This window comes from Mobula birostris, chromosome 32, assembly GCF_030028105.1.
Source record: "Mobula birostris isolate sMobBir1 chromosome 32, sMobBir1.hap1, whole genome shotgun sequence".
Classification (NCBI taxonomy): Eukaryota; Metazoa; Chordata; class Chondrichthyes; order Myliobatiformes; family Myliobatidae; genus Mobula; species Mobula birostris.
Genome location: NC_092401.1, coordinates 4,818,130 through 4,833,240, shown reverse-complemented (window position 1 = coordinate 4,833,240; position 15,111 = coordinate 4,818,130). Strand labels below are relative to the sequence as shown.

General features: G+C 47.1%; 1 protein-coding gene across 1 annotated transcript in view; it reads right to left on the bottom strand.

The window, feature by feature from the left end:
* man2b1 (mannosidase, alpha, class 2B, member 1) overlaps positions 1-15,111 on the bottom strand; it is a 63,453-nt gene that overhangs the window by 25,145 nt on the left and 23,197 nt on the right. Inside the window, exons 7-14 of the mRNA XM_072248560.1 lie at positions 13,355-13,471; positions 12,453-12,535; positions 9,835-9,955; positions 6,631-6,709; positions 3,400-3,509; positions 1,658-1,765; positions 796-912; positions 275-484 (exon numbers count right to left, since the gene is read on the bottom strand). Of these exons, the coding sequence (XP_072104661.1) occupies positions 275-484; positions 796-912; positions 1,658-1,765; positions 3,400-3,509; positions 6,631-6,709; positions 9,835-9,955; positions 12,453-12,535; positions 13,355-13,471 (945 nt within the window). The remainder of the gene's footprint in view (positions 1-274; positions 485-795; positions 913-1,657; positions 1,766-3,399; positions 3,510-6,630; positions 6,710-9,834; positions 9,956-12,452; positions 12,536-13,354; positions 13,472-15,111) is intronic.

Below are 15,111 nucleotides of genomic sequence, written 5' to 3'. Positions count from 1 at the left end.
CCCCCCTTCACTCCAAAGAGAAAAGTTTCATCTCACTCAACCTGTGAGGAGATTTCTTTTGTATTAAGTCACAAATGCACAGAGAGCAGTTTCAATAAAACAAAGTGCATTTGGGGAAAAATTGAAACAGTGACGATAATTTCTTGTAGCAAGGTTCAAGTTAACCCTCCAAAGTCAAGGCACTGTGCCGAGAACTAACCCGCTCACTGCCCAGGAAACTTCAACCCCAGCATCGGCAGCTCAGTAAACGTCCCCAAGGGAAGATGCTGTTTACCTCATTTTTAATAGACAGGGCATTCTTTTTCCCGTCCTGATGCTTGCTTGGCGGTCTGACCAGTCTGTGGAATGTGAACCTTTCCGGCTTCCTGGACACACTGTAAGTTGCAAAACCTAAAGCCGGAAGCTGGGCCTCAAACACCAGCTCGTTCACCACGTAGCCCTGGTCCTTTCGCACTGCTTTCGTGAAAGCTGACACAGCAACAACCTGGTGGGGCAGGGAGGGGGCGGGAAGGTGGGGAGGGAAGGCGGGAACATAGGATGGAGGGGCAGGAATGTCGGAGGGTGGGCCGGGAGGGTTGGGAATGTTGGGGGATTTGATACACACACAAAACAGAAAAATTATAAATAAGTTTCTACATCATTGACATTCTAATTTTCTGATATGATGCCCCAGCAGGTCCACGAGGAAGCTGCTAAAAGCAGGAGTTATCCAATAGCAAGTTTGATACATTACTGGCAAACAAAGTTGATCACAAGGCCAAGAATTTCTCACTAGTCACTTCAGATTTGCGTTACCTGGTTTTGCACTGAGCTGCCTTCCGGATCAGAGACTACATAGCTTGAGCCATTGACAGGTAGTCGCACGTACGTTCTCACTGCCCTGGCCAAAGGATTGTACAGAGTGACTGTGAACTGGTCAGAGAGAATGGTTAGCAATGAACCTTCGATACAAAGCAACCCCTCACTTTCCAATTCCCACTTACCCTCAGCAACTTATTGGAAAATCCCACAACATGCACACCAGATTTATCATCACTGTCGTCTGAGAATCTTCACTGATCCCTGATCCATCAGACTGTTTACCCAACATTTCCAACCCTCCTCCACTCCCACCCCTTCCTGTTGGATAAGCAAGTATCACCTGCTTTCCCAGCACAGCCCTGGGTGTGTTGGCCGTTAACGCAAAAGGCACATCGACGCAGATGTGATAAGTGAATCCAAATCTGAATCCATCACCTTCCTTTCCCATCACAAACTCAATTCCCAGTCCTGTGAAACCATCCCTTGAAACTAACACAGACTGGTACCAATGTGGTTATCCTCGACACCAGCGTGAGGCTTGAATTAATACTGGTGCCAGCCAACCCCAAGGTCACCCATTTCCAACTCTGTAACGTTAACCCAACTCTTTTGCCTTGGCTCATCAGCAGGTCTTGCCTTGGTTACCTGCACACCTTGGCCGTTGCAAGACTGCCGTAGCCAATCACCCTCATTCCATGCTCCATGACTCCGTGGTCTACAAACTACCTCACACCAAGTGTCTTCCACCCAACAGCTGTGCTCTCTGACCTACACCAGCTCCTCCGAATTGGATTGGATGGCAAGGGGGAAGAATGGGGAGGAGCTCCAAAGACATATCAAGTTGCAAAGAACTTACACTGTCAAGCTCTTCGATTTGAGGACAGACACTAATATTGAGCTTGTTACAGAAGACAAAATTCTGCTTGGATCCGCTGAGACTTGAGAGGGCATTACTAATAAGCACCTGAAAACAAAATGGCAGCACATTAGCAAACCCCATCCTACCTGATCATTAAGTTACGCAAAGGAAGAACTTTGACCAGAAAACGGACTCTTAGTATTTATTGGAGGATGGCACGTTTAGTGTAATGTTATTACGGTGCCAGTGACCTGGGTTCATAGAACATAGAACAGTACAGGCCTTTCGGCCCACAATGTTGTGCCGACCCTCAAACCCTGCCTCCCATATAACCCCCCACCTTAAATTCCTCCATATACCTGTCTAGCAGTCTCTTAAACTTCACTAGTGTATCTGCCTCCACCACTGACTCAGACAGTGCATTCCACACACCAACCACTCTCTGAGTAAAAAACCTTCCTCTAATATCCCCCTTGAACTTCCCACCCCTTACCTTAAAGCCATGTCCTCTTGTATTGAGCAGTGGTGCCCTGGGGAAGAGGCACTGGCTATCCACTCTATCTATTCCTCTTAATATCTTGTATACGTCTATCATGTCTCCTTTCATCCTCCTTCTCTCCAAAGAGTAAAGCCCTAGCCCCCTTAATCTCTGATCATAATGCATACTCTCTAAACCAGGCAGCATCCTGGTAAATCTCCTCTGTACCCTTTCCAACGCTTCCACATACTTCTTATAGTGAGGTGACCAGAACTGAAGGTGCGAGGAAAATCTGAAGAAAATGAGACTACAGATGCAGGAATGTAGATTAAAAAACATCAGAACACTAGAAGTAACCGGTGTGTTGAGCAGAATCTACGGTGCAAAAGGTGCACAACAATGTTTTGGGTTGAGACTGCATCAGGGCTGAGGGGAAAGATAACCAGTGTGTGGGGGCAACAGGGAGAGATTGGGGCAGAGGTTGCTTATGACAAACATCTTCCTGTCTCTGTCCCATTCCTCCCCCTTATTACTGGTAGGATGGGATTACGATGGGCTGAATGGCCTCTTTCAGTGTTGTAAGAAGATATGAAAATGGGTATGGAATACATTGTGGGCTTCAGGAAGGGTAAGACGAGGGAACACAAAGCAATTCTCAAAGAGGGATCAGAAGCGGAAAGAGTGAGCAATTTCAAATTCCTGGGTGTCAATATCTCTGAGGATCTATCCTGGGCCCAACGTATCGATGCAGCTACAAAGAAAGTACGACAGCGGCTGTATTTCATTGGGATTCAAAGTGATTTGGTATGTCACCAAAAACACTCGCACATTTCTACAGCTGTACCCTGGAGAGCATTCTGACTGGGACATCACCGTCTGGTATTGGCGGGGTGGGGTCACGGACACTAGTCTCCGTACTATCCAGGACATCTTCAAGGAGCAATGCCTCAGAAAGGTGGCGTCCATCACCCAGGCCATGCCTTGTTCTCACTGTTACCATCAGGTAGGAGGTACAGAAGCCTGAAGACATACACTCAACGATTCAGGAACAGCTTCTTCCCCTCTGAACCCATGAACACTACCTCACTACTTTTTTATTTCTATTTTTGCTCTACTTATTTAACTTATATATATTCAGTGTTTTTTTTCTATTATTATGTATTGCATTGTACTGCTGCAGCAAAGTTACCACATTTCACGTCATATGCCGGCGATATTAAACCAGACTCTGACTCTGATGTTGGGGAAGCGCCTCTCGTACCTCACACTGATCCCAGCCTTTGGAGAGTCTCTTGGCGTAGTCATACGCAACGTGCTGTTTCTCCGTCCCAGAGACTGCATCGTGGTGCTGAGCCACCCCCATCGCCTTCCCTAAATCCAACAACAGCATTAGTGGCTGATCACAGGGCAGTTCTTAAACTGACAGAGGACAAAGAACTCGAGAGTCAAATGGATCAATTTAGTATCAGAGAATGTATACAGTATACAACCTGAGATTCTCACTCTTCACAGACATTCATGAAACAAGATCCCCCATAGAATGAATGATAACAACAACAGAACCCGTCACCTGTCTCCTCCAGTGACTGAAAACCCTCCTCCTCAGTCACAGAGATAAACTCGGAGCTATTCCTTCCTGTGCCAGTCACACCTGCCTGTGACTCTCTGCTCCAGTCTGGAATCATTGCACTGGAATCCAAACCCACTCCCAGGAACCAAGATTCTCCCGGTGACTGCCTGGGTTTCCTCTGGGTGTTCCGGCTCCCTCTCACATTCCAAGATGTGCACGGATACGCAAGTATATCATTAATAGCTTGGAGAAGGGAGCAGAGTGCAAGGTCTCCAAGCCAAATGAAACTCTTCTAGTTTCCTCCTACGGCAGCATATACTTTGTTAAATGAAGCCTGAGCAGCACCCAACACAACTGTAACAGTTCTGTCTAGTTTCAACCTCCAACCCTTTTGCATAAAGGCTGCCTGCACCTTCATGCCAACATTGTGTCCCTCTGGACTCCACTCTTCTGCAGTCTCTCTCCATCGAGATAACTGTCTGCATTTTGATTCCCTCTGCTGAAATGCACGACCTCACACTAAAGTCCAATGGCCCGACTTTTGCCCACTCAACCTATCCACGTCCCAGTGTAGAATCCAAATACCCTCATTGCAACGTGCCCTCTCAATCATTATTTTGTCATCAGCAAGCTTAGGTAATCGTTCATATTTCTTCCCATTCTGATGTTTGGTCTGAACAACAACTGAACCCTTGACCATGTCTGCGTGCTTTTACGCACTGAGTTGCTGCCACCTGATTGGTTAATTAAATATTTGCATTAATGAGATGAACAGACATACCTAATAAAGTGGCCACTGAGCGTATGTAGTGAATAGGGAAGGGTCAAGACTGATGCTTAAGGATTCCAGTCTGAAAGGTTCTCCTTAACTGTGACTCTGTCTCCTCTGTTATCCACATCAACACACCTCCCCCAATATCTCATCTTCCCCTGGAACTTTATCAAATGCCTTCTTTCAATCCAAATACACTACATCTACAAACTCCCCTCTGAAGCTGAGTAGAGACACATTCATAGATCTTGAATAATGTAATTAGCTTGGCAGGTCAGCCATTCCATTACCTGGTCAGTATGGAAAGATTGGGCAGAAGGGCCTGTTTCCTTACTGTATCCGAATGGTGGAGCCATTGGGAGGACTCCCACCCACCCTGTTTATTACTAGCTCACTAACACTTAACGGAAACTTGGGACCCTGGGAGTCAACACGTCCCTCTGCAGCCGGACCTTTGACCTCCTGACCAACAGGACACAATCAATAAGGATAGGCAGCAGTACCTCTGCGATGATTATTCTAAACACTGGTGCTCCACGAGGTTGTGTCCTCAGCCCTCTACTCTACTCCCTGGAGACTCACAACCCTGTGGCCACATTCTACTCTAACTCCACTGACACCTCCCCTATCTCAAATAACGATGAGTCCGAGCACAGGAAGGAGATGCTGACATGTTGTCGTGACAACAACCTCTCCCTCAATGCCAACAAAAGAAAAGAGCTGATCATTGGTTTCAGAGAGGGGGTGGTGCACATGCTCCTGGTGGAACTAATCCCAAATGCCTATACTTGATCCATCTCCCTCTAGTCCACGTTCATGTCTTTGAACTTCGGTTAATGGTAGGGCCCATGGCATAAAAAACGTTGGGAACCCATGGTCTAACAGCTTCTTAAACACCGGTATTGTGTCGGCTCCCACCACTTCCCCTGACAATCTATTCCTAACACCCACAAAAATAAATGCCCTCCCCCACATCTCCTTTAAACTTTCTGCCCTCACTTTAAACCCACACTCTCTGGTATTTGACATGTCTACCTCAGGAAAGAGACATGACTACCCATCCCATAGCTTTGTACAGCTTTCAGGTCTTCCCTCAGCCGCTGAGAAAGTGACCCAAGTATGTCCAACCTCTCCTTATAAGATCATACTCTCTAATCCAACAAACATCTTAGTGAGTTCAGTTGGGGTGCACACACTCCTGTTAAAGTGTGTAATGCTGAGGTTGAGGGAGTTGACAGCTTCAAGTCCTGAGGTGTGAACATCAATAGACAATCCTGGTCCTACCACGCTGATGTCACAAAGTTCACCAACGCTTCTAGTTCCTCATGAGGATAAAGAAATTTGACGCGTCTCTGTTGATCCTTAACAATTTTTTACCAGTGCACCAAGGAAAGCACCTCATCTGGATGCCTAGCTGCTCAGCAAGTGGCCACAAGAAACCGCAGAGAGTTGTGGACACAGCTCAGGGCTTCTTGGCAACCAGCCTCTACCGTAGTTCTTGCTGCCTCAGTAAAGCAGCCACCAGCGTCATTGAAAGCACCGCCCATCCGGCCATCTCTCCCAACGGGCAGAAATACAAAAGCCTGAAAACAGGTATCATGCTTGGGATGGCACGGTAGTGCAGTGGTTAGCACATTGCTTTACAGTACCAGCAACCCAGGTTCAATTCCTGCTGCTGCCTGTGAAAGCTTGTATGTTCTCCTTGTGTCCGCGTGGGTTTCCTCCGGGTGCTCCGGTTTCCTCCCACAGTCCAAAGACGTACTGTTTGGTAGGTTAATTGGTCATTGTGAACTGTCCTGTGATTAGGCTGGGGTTAAATCGGGTGTTTGAAGGGCCGGGAGGGACGATTCCACACTGAATTCCAATAATTTTTTTTAAAAAATCAGGCTCAAAGACTGCTTTTATAAGACTCTTGAACAAACATTCGTATGATAAAATGAACTCTTGACCAAACAATCTACCTCATTATAATCTTGAACGTTATTGTTTACCTGCACTAAACCTGCTCGGTAGCTTTAACATTTTATTCTGCATTGTTATTGTTTCACTTTGTGCTACCTCAATGCACTGTGTAACGATTTGACTGGTATGTAAGACAAGCTTTCCACTGCATCTTGGTACAGGTGACAATAGTAAACCACTGCACTTACTCAGCACAGAGCTGTCTCCAACACCATACGGGCCGTTACGAGCGTGCGAAGCTGCCAGAACCTCCAGCTGATTGCAGACCTGTGAAGGATATGGACACAGTAACTTTCCGACCGGAGAACATCTCCAGTTTGCTCAGTACAGGCTCCAGGATCTCCCCTACATGGCTGACCTTACATAACACTGAGCTCCTGATAGCTCCAGTGACTTCTCAAAGTTCAAAGTTAGCTCATTATCAAAGTACATACATGTAACTACCCCGAGATTCATTCTTTTTCAGGCATTTGCAGGAAAATAAAGAAATAGAGCAGAATATACAAAGGACATACATAAACAAAGACCCACATGGACAGCCAATGTGCAATAGGAGACAGACTATGCAAATAATAATACTGAGAACATGAGTTGTCAAAGAGTCCTTGAACCGGAGTCTGTAGTTTGTGGAATCAGTTCAGAGTTGAGGTGAGTGAAGTTTTCCACTCCGATTCAGGAGCCTGATGGTTGTGGGGTGATAACTGTTCCGGATCCTGGTGGTGTGGGACCTGAGGCTTCTGTACCTCCTACTCAATGCTGCCCTGGATGGCAGGTGTTCTTGATGATGGATGATGCTTTGTCGTGGTAGCACTCCATGTAAATGTGCCAGTCTGGGGACAGCTTTACCGGTGATGGACTGGGCTGTATCCATCACTTCCCGGAGTCTTTTCCAGTCCATTGCTTGGGTTTAGTTTCAACCTCTGCCACTGTCCATGAGGAGTTTCCATGTTATACTGGACAAAGAGTCATGGAAAGATACAGGCTGACCATCAAACTCCATTTGCACTCTAGCAACTTAATCCCACTTGGTTCCCCTCCCACCTTCCCATAAAAGCCCCAGATTATCTCACTCACCTACAACACTGGGGGCAATTTACAACAGCCAGATAACTTACCAGTCCCCACGCCTCTGGGACGTGGGAAGAAACCAGAGCACCCGGAGGAAACCTACACAGTCACAGGGGGGAAGGCGCAAACTCCACACAGACAGTACAGGAGGTCGGGATCAAACCGGGGTCTCTGGTGCTGACAATTCCATCAGATGTTCCAGCTCCACCCCAGGTCCTACAGACTTGTGACTGCCAGGTGAAATGGCCTCAGCAAATTCCCCCTTGTGTAGGTGGAGGGATCTCAGGGAGAGTGGTGTGAGCTGGCATAGATTTGACAGGCTGAATGGCCTCCATTATTATAATGAAGAGGTTTACCAGGATGCTGCCTGGTGTAGAGGGCGTGTACCATCATGAGAGGCCAGAGAAACTTCGATTGTTTTCTTTGGACTAGCAGAGGCAGAGGGGGTCTGACAGAAGTTTGTAAGATTATGAGAGGCATAGGCAGAGAGTATCTGGTTTCCAGTGTAGAAATGTCTAATACCAGAGGGCATGCATTGAAGGTGAGGGGGAGCAAGTTTTCTTTACTCAGAATGGTGGATGTCTGGAATGCACTGCTGTGTGTGGTGGTAGAGGCAAACACATTAGAGACTTTTAGGAGACATTTGGATAGGGTTGTGGATGTAAGGGAGATGGAAGGAAATGGACAAGGTGCCAATTGCGTCGCCTCTGATCTGGGCTGACATTTACATGCTGGGCGGCACCTAATTAACTAGCTTGTTTATTTCGGCTTTTTTCTTAAAGATGTGTTGGGTACGTCCTGGCTACCACTGCGGATCGGTATCAGTTCGCTGCCCGGAGGTCGGGGACCACTGCACCACCCGAACCTCCGACGACTCAGCCTAACCCATCACCATTAGTGTGCTCGGCGCTGCCTTCCCGATTCTGGTAAGTGATACTACACTGTACATACATTATTTCTACTTTATATAGGCTGTGTATTTTTATGTGTTATTTGGTATGATTTGGCAGCTTCATAGCTTAAAGGTTACTGGAGAGAGTGTTTCTGCTGAGAGCGCTTGCGTGAGATTTTCGCTGCGGGAACAGTGCGGCAGTGATTGTAGAAAAGTATTTCTACTTTATATAGGCTGTGTATTTATCATATCATTCCTGCTTTTACTATATGTTATTGTTATTTTAGGTTTTATGTGTTATTTGGCATGATTTGGTAGGTTATTTTTGGGTCTGCGAATGCTCACATATTTTTCCCATATAAATAAATGGTAATTACTTCTTCGCTTTACGACATTCCAGCTTACGAACCGTTTCATAGGAACGCTCTACCTTCGGATGGCGGGGGAAACCTGTACTCCTATTTCATGAATGTTTCCAATTCACTTTACAATTAGCCTCCCTCTGTGTTGCACCTTCAACGCAGCAAAGTGCTTCACAGAAATATCTTCAATCAAGAGTATAATGGTGTCATGACAGTTACTAGTCCAATGACTCAACATGCTGGGCTATTGATTTAAATGCACAAGATCAAATCTAACCACAGCTGAAGACTTTAAAAATCGATCAAATTAAAATATTTAAATAAATCTGCGATTGAAATATAAAGCCAATCCCAGGAATGGGAAGTTGGGAGAACACACGAATCTTCAGTGAACGGTCAGTACTGGAAGGGGTGAGCAGCTTCAAGTCCCTGGGCATTAACATCTCAGAGGAACTATTCTGGGCCCAACACGATGGTACAATCATGACGAAGGCTCACCAGTGACTCTACTTCATATGGAGCTTGAGAAGATTTGGCATATCACCAAAGGTTCTGGCAAACTTCATACAGATGTACGGTGGAGAGCGTTCTGACTGGGTGCATCACTGCCTGGCTTCGAGGCTCCAATGCACAGGGACACAAGAGGCTGCAGACTGAGCCAGCTCTATCTCAGGCACAAGCCCCCCAATCACCTTCAACAGGCAGTGTCTCAAGAAGGTGGCATCTGTCGTTAAGGACCCCACCATCAGGGAGGAGGTACAGGAGCCTGAAAACCCACACTCAGCATCTTAGGAACAGGTTCTCCCCCCTACTTTGCCAATGGTCCACGAACACTACCTCACTGTTCCACTTGTTCCAGGTCTGGAGACAAGGCCGAAAGGTTCACCAGCAGGGGTGGGGTGGGGGGTGGTGGGGGGGGGGTGATGTACATTATGGAATTGGAAATGGGTGTGCTACTTGGGGCCAAACTCAGAACGGTCTCTCGTCCCCAGATGAAACTCTTCAGCTTCAAATCGGGACCAGTGTCCTGGGTCCAAAGGTTAGACCTGGTACATACAAATCCTACCCACTTGTAGGAAGTTGTTGCTCATCCTCTCGTATCGCTTCAGAGCGGGTCGGCTGGTGAAGTAACCTGTCCAGAACTGGTGGGGACCGTCTGCATATGGGAAGAAGTCATCAGTCTTGACCAACCTGCGGAAAGGGGGATGAAGACTGCAGTTATACACGGCCTCTCACATCATGCAGTGATCTTGTCATCGCTTACAATGTATTTTCAATATTTTTATTTCTTTAATTTGTACAAAGCCAGCAATGTGAGGGAAGAATGTGCTGACTTATAACAATCTTGTGTAGGATCAGTGCCATGTTTGTGTTGCTGGTCTACTGATCCTGAAACGGGTTCACATCCCCATCTGCGTTTCACAATTGAATCTAATTTTACTGATAGCGAAGTGGAACAAGGGGATATTTGTAAACCACTTCCTGTTTTCACTATTGCCCAGCAGAGATCCGGTGTCCCTACGCGATTTCATGTGACTCCAGACCCAACTTTCTAACCCCGAGGTTGTTTTGTAAAAGAGTTTAGCAGAGCTATCACTTCAGGAGCAACCGGGGGCTGACAATAAACGCTGACGTTGGCAGTGATGCTGTGCCTTGTGAACTGGTGAAAGGCCACTGCATTAGTGTACCATAATAAAACATAAAACAGTACAGGAACAGGCCACCTGGCCCATAATAATGTGCCAATCATGATGCCAAATGAAACTAATCCCATCTGCCAGCACTTGATCCCACGCTCTCTGTTCCACACTCAAGTGTTGGTCTACCAGCCTCTTAAACAGCGGTCTTGTATCTTCTCCCACCACTTGCCCTGACAGTCTATTCCAAAGACTCACCACTCTCCCTGTAAAAAAATAAATGCCCTCCCACACATCTCCTTTAAACTTTCCCCCCTCAACTTAAACCTACACTCCCTAGTATTTAACGTTTCCACCCCAGGGAAGAGACATGACTACCTATCCTAGCAGAGCCTCTCTTAACTTTGTACAGCTTTCAGATCTTCCCTAGTCTCTGATGCTTCAGAGAAAATGACCCAAGTTTGTCCAATGTCCTGATGAACCTCTTCTGCACCCTCTCCAAAGCCTCCACACCCTTCCTGCAAAGGGGTGACCAGAAGTGAATACAGTTCATTCGTCATGTGGCATGTCATGTGACGTGGATAAGCATTCTCTTTCTGTGACCGTGATTGCTCTTGGCAAACTTTTCTGCAGAAGTGCTTTGCCATTGTCTTCTTCTGGGCAGTGTCTTTACAAGGCGGGTAATGCCAGCCATCATTATTGCTTTTCAGAGATTGTCTGCCTGGCGTCAGTGGTCACGTAACCAGGACCTGTGATCTGCACCGGCTGCTCGTACAACCATCCACCACCTGCTCCAATGGCTTCACTTGACCCTGATCAGGAGGCTAAGCACGTGCTACACCTTGCCCAAGGCTTGTAAGGTTTTAAGATTCATTTAATATCAGAGAATGTATACAGTATACAACCTGAAATTCTTGCTCTTCACAGACATCCAGAAAACAGGAGACCCCATGGAATGAATGATAGAAACACAGAAGCCCCGAATCCCCCCCACCCTTCACACAAGCAGCAGCAAAACATTAAACCCCACTCCACATGCACTGACCACCTACCAGGCACTTTCAGAGAACTATGGACCTGTACCCCAAGACCTCTCTGTCCGCAGTGCAAGCTCTGTAACCTGTGCTGGGTACATCTTCTGTGCTGCTTGTCACCGTCAGTGGCCACTTTATTAGGTACACCTGCTCGCTAATGCAAATGTCCAACCAGCCAATCCTGTGACAGCAACTCAATGCCGACACGGACAAGGGGTTCAGTCGTCGTTCAGACCAAACGTTGGACGGGGAAGAAGTGTGATCTCAGTTACTTTGACTGTGGAATTACTGTTCGTAGATGGGGCAGTTTCAGTACCTCAGAAACTGTTGATCTCCCGTGGTTTTCACATACAACAGTCTCTGGAGTTCATAGAGAATGGTGCAATAAGAAAAAAACATCCAGTAAGCGGCAGTTCTGTGGGTGAAAATGCCTTGTAAGCGAGAGAGGTCGGAGGAGAACTGTCAGACTGGTTCTGTCTGACAGGAAGTAACCTCAGATACGCATGTGTTACTACAGTGGTGTGCAGAAAAACATTTCTGAATGCACGACGCATCAAACCTTGCAGTGGATGGGCTATGTCAGCAGATGACAATGTACGTACACCCAGTGGCCACTTTATGAGCTACTTCCCGCACCAATAAAGTTCTCACTGTGTGTATAATCTATGGCGTTCAGGATACAGTTCTCCAAAGCGTAAACACAACCCCGGATTTAAAAAGAAAACAACACACGCGGGGTTCAGTGTGAGTGCTGGGATGTGCGGAGAGAACAAGGGACTTTGAGTTGCCAAAGTTCCCCAGTGTTCAGCTTTCCTCACCTTGTGCCTGAACCAACGAGAGGCTGATCAAGGAGTTGAGTAATCAACAATAATACTTTCCATTTACAAACTACTTGATCTTTACCCGATGAGTGATTCTTGCTCAAGGCTTCTGTGGCCTACACATCCATGGGTCTGTAAGGAGTTCAATGCTTTCAAGAGTGAGGGGAGGTGGTTAGAAAAACAGCCTGAAACTCACCAGGTGAGATTTGCCTTGTTTAACTCCTGTAGGTAGCAGGAAGGTGTGGAGTAGAGCACGTTGACATTGCTCCCTTTACTTTGCTGTCAATAAACAAATCGAGAGGTTCCAGTGAACGTACTTATCCAACGCACAAAGATGTTCTAACACGCTAAGCCCACCAGCTGCCCGAGTACTCCCAGCAAACTGATGACCTCACAGGGTCTCCAACATCAATTCCAATCCAGGCCAAGGACACTGGAGACAATTATGCCCGTCTGGTAACGGCAGACTAGTTTCCCAAAGCACATTCTCAACACATCCAAAAGCATTGGCCATCAGCCTTTGGAACATAGTGAGCAATTTTGAGCCCCGTATCCAAGGAAAGTTGGGCTGGCCCTGGAGTGGCTCAGAATGATCCTGGGAGTGAAAGGCTTGATATCTCTGCGCCTGTGCTCAGAGCAGTTTGGAAAGATGAGGAGGATCTCATCGAAACCTACCAAACACTGACAGGTCCCGGATAGAGTGGATGTGGAGAGATGTTTCCATTAGTGGGAGCGTCTCAGATCTAAGGGCACAACCCAGGAATGAAGGGACATTCCTTTCAAACTAAGAGATGGAATTTCTTAGGCTAGAGGGTGGTGAGTCTATGGAATTTGTTGCCACAGAAGGCTGTGTAGGCCAAGTCACTGGTGTGCATTTTAAAACAGAGATTCATGGGTTCTTGATTCCTAAGGGAGTTAAGGGTAGAGGCCTGAAGGTTGAGTCTGCGATCTGGGCCAGGGTCTGGAGGTTGGAGACCCAACGTCTGAGAGTCCAGGGCCAAGGACCAGAGGCGGCCTGTCCTGTGTGTGCCAGTGATAATTAAAGCCGACTCTAAATCAGAAATCCGAATAAGCCCGCAAATGCGCAGGAGACATTACCTCGGCGTTCACGTGTTTGATGAGTTTGTCCATGTTCTTGTACCACATGTCTGCATCTTGAAACTGGAAATCTGATCCCATGGTCATGATGATGTGCTTGGTTCTGTAGTGCTTGGCCTGAAAATGCAGGACAGAAATACTCCATTGAAACATTCATTCACAATCACACCAAAACACCCCAAAAGCCCTGGAGAGTTTCAGACCTGCTGTCTCCTGGGAACACCAACACCGCCTGGGGCTCACCTACTTCTCGACTGTACACTCGACTTGATGTCGAGCTCTCGGATCGTCTGATCTCCAGAAGGTGGGAGTCCCCTGGCTGTGGAGTGCGTCTGATTGAATATTTACCCTCACAAGCGTGCTTGACAAGTAAGCCGAAACTGCTCAGTGCACACTTGGGAGTGTGAGACAAGAAAACTTTATAAGGAATGTTGTTCGATTCAAAGTTTTTACCAAAGTTATCTAAAGGATAGAGGCATTAATGATTTGTTCAGTGAGAAAAAAAAATTACAGTGTAGTTGCACATTGTAACAAACTAGTGTACGAGTTTCCTCTATCTTTCCACAGACCTGCCCAATATCAGGGGCGGACTCACAAGGCGGGCCCCGTCTGAACTGCTACTTGGGAAGACAACCATTTTATTTGAGCAAAATGCACCCACTACTGCAGAACTGGAAAGGCGAATTTTCACATTTCCACGGGTTATTTATTGTGATACAGTGTGACGCTTCTGGCCCTTTCAGTCTCACCACCCAGCAACTCCCCATTTTAATCCAGGCCTAATCACGGGACAATTTACAATGACCAACGAAACACACGCAAAATGCTGGAGGAACTCAGCAGGTCAGGCGGCATCTATGGAAATGACATTTCGGGCCGCGATCCTTCTTTAATTAACCTAACAACCAGTACACTTTCGGACTGTGGGAGGAAACCAGAGCACCTGGAGGAAACCCACGCGGTCACAGGGGGAGAATATACGAACTCCTTACAGGCAGTGGTGGGAATTTAACCCAGGTTGCCTGTACTGTAAAGCACTGTGTTAACCACACTACCGTGCCTCCATTGGCTAATTTATAAACAACTTTTCCATGCCCATGTCAAGCTGAGACAAGGTGCCAGAGGCAAACTGCGGCACTGCAGTGAGCAGACGGCATTGGTGCCAAGGGCAAATCTTTCTGAACGCATCCTGGGTTAATCCCCAGAGCACTGAACGCGCAGGGCCAGATTCGATGGGGATCTACAGAGGGAGTCAGACACGTACCTGAAGAGGAGGGATGGTGAGGACGCTCAGAGGAAGGACGGGGGGGGGGGAACGTCGACTCAGAGGGGGTGGGAGTGAGGGGTGGAGAAAATGGGCACCGGAGAGCCCCAAGACCAAAAGACACAAGAGCAGAATCAGGCCAGTCGGCCCATCAGGATAGAGTGTTCTATCATTCTAGCAACCGCACTTTTCTAACTGGTCTTTCGCTTCTGGAGAGGAAAGAGACAACTCTATACCACTAACTACGTGCAGTCAGAAGTCTGAGCTGTGTACAGGACGTTCACATTGCCTTGATTTGGACTGTCGTCTAGCCAAGTCTTATAATTCCTGAAATCCTGAATGGACAACTCCAGTCCTCATATCTATGCCCCCAATGACTGATTGATAGGTAGAACCATGCGAGCATCCAGTCTGGTCCCCATCGCTCACCCTGCCAGTAGGGCGTTATTAGGAATGAGATGTTGGATGAGGTGGTCAGAGGTAAAGACCTGAG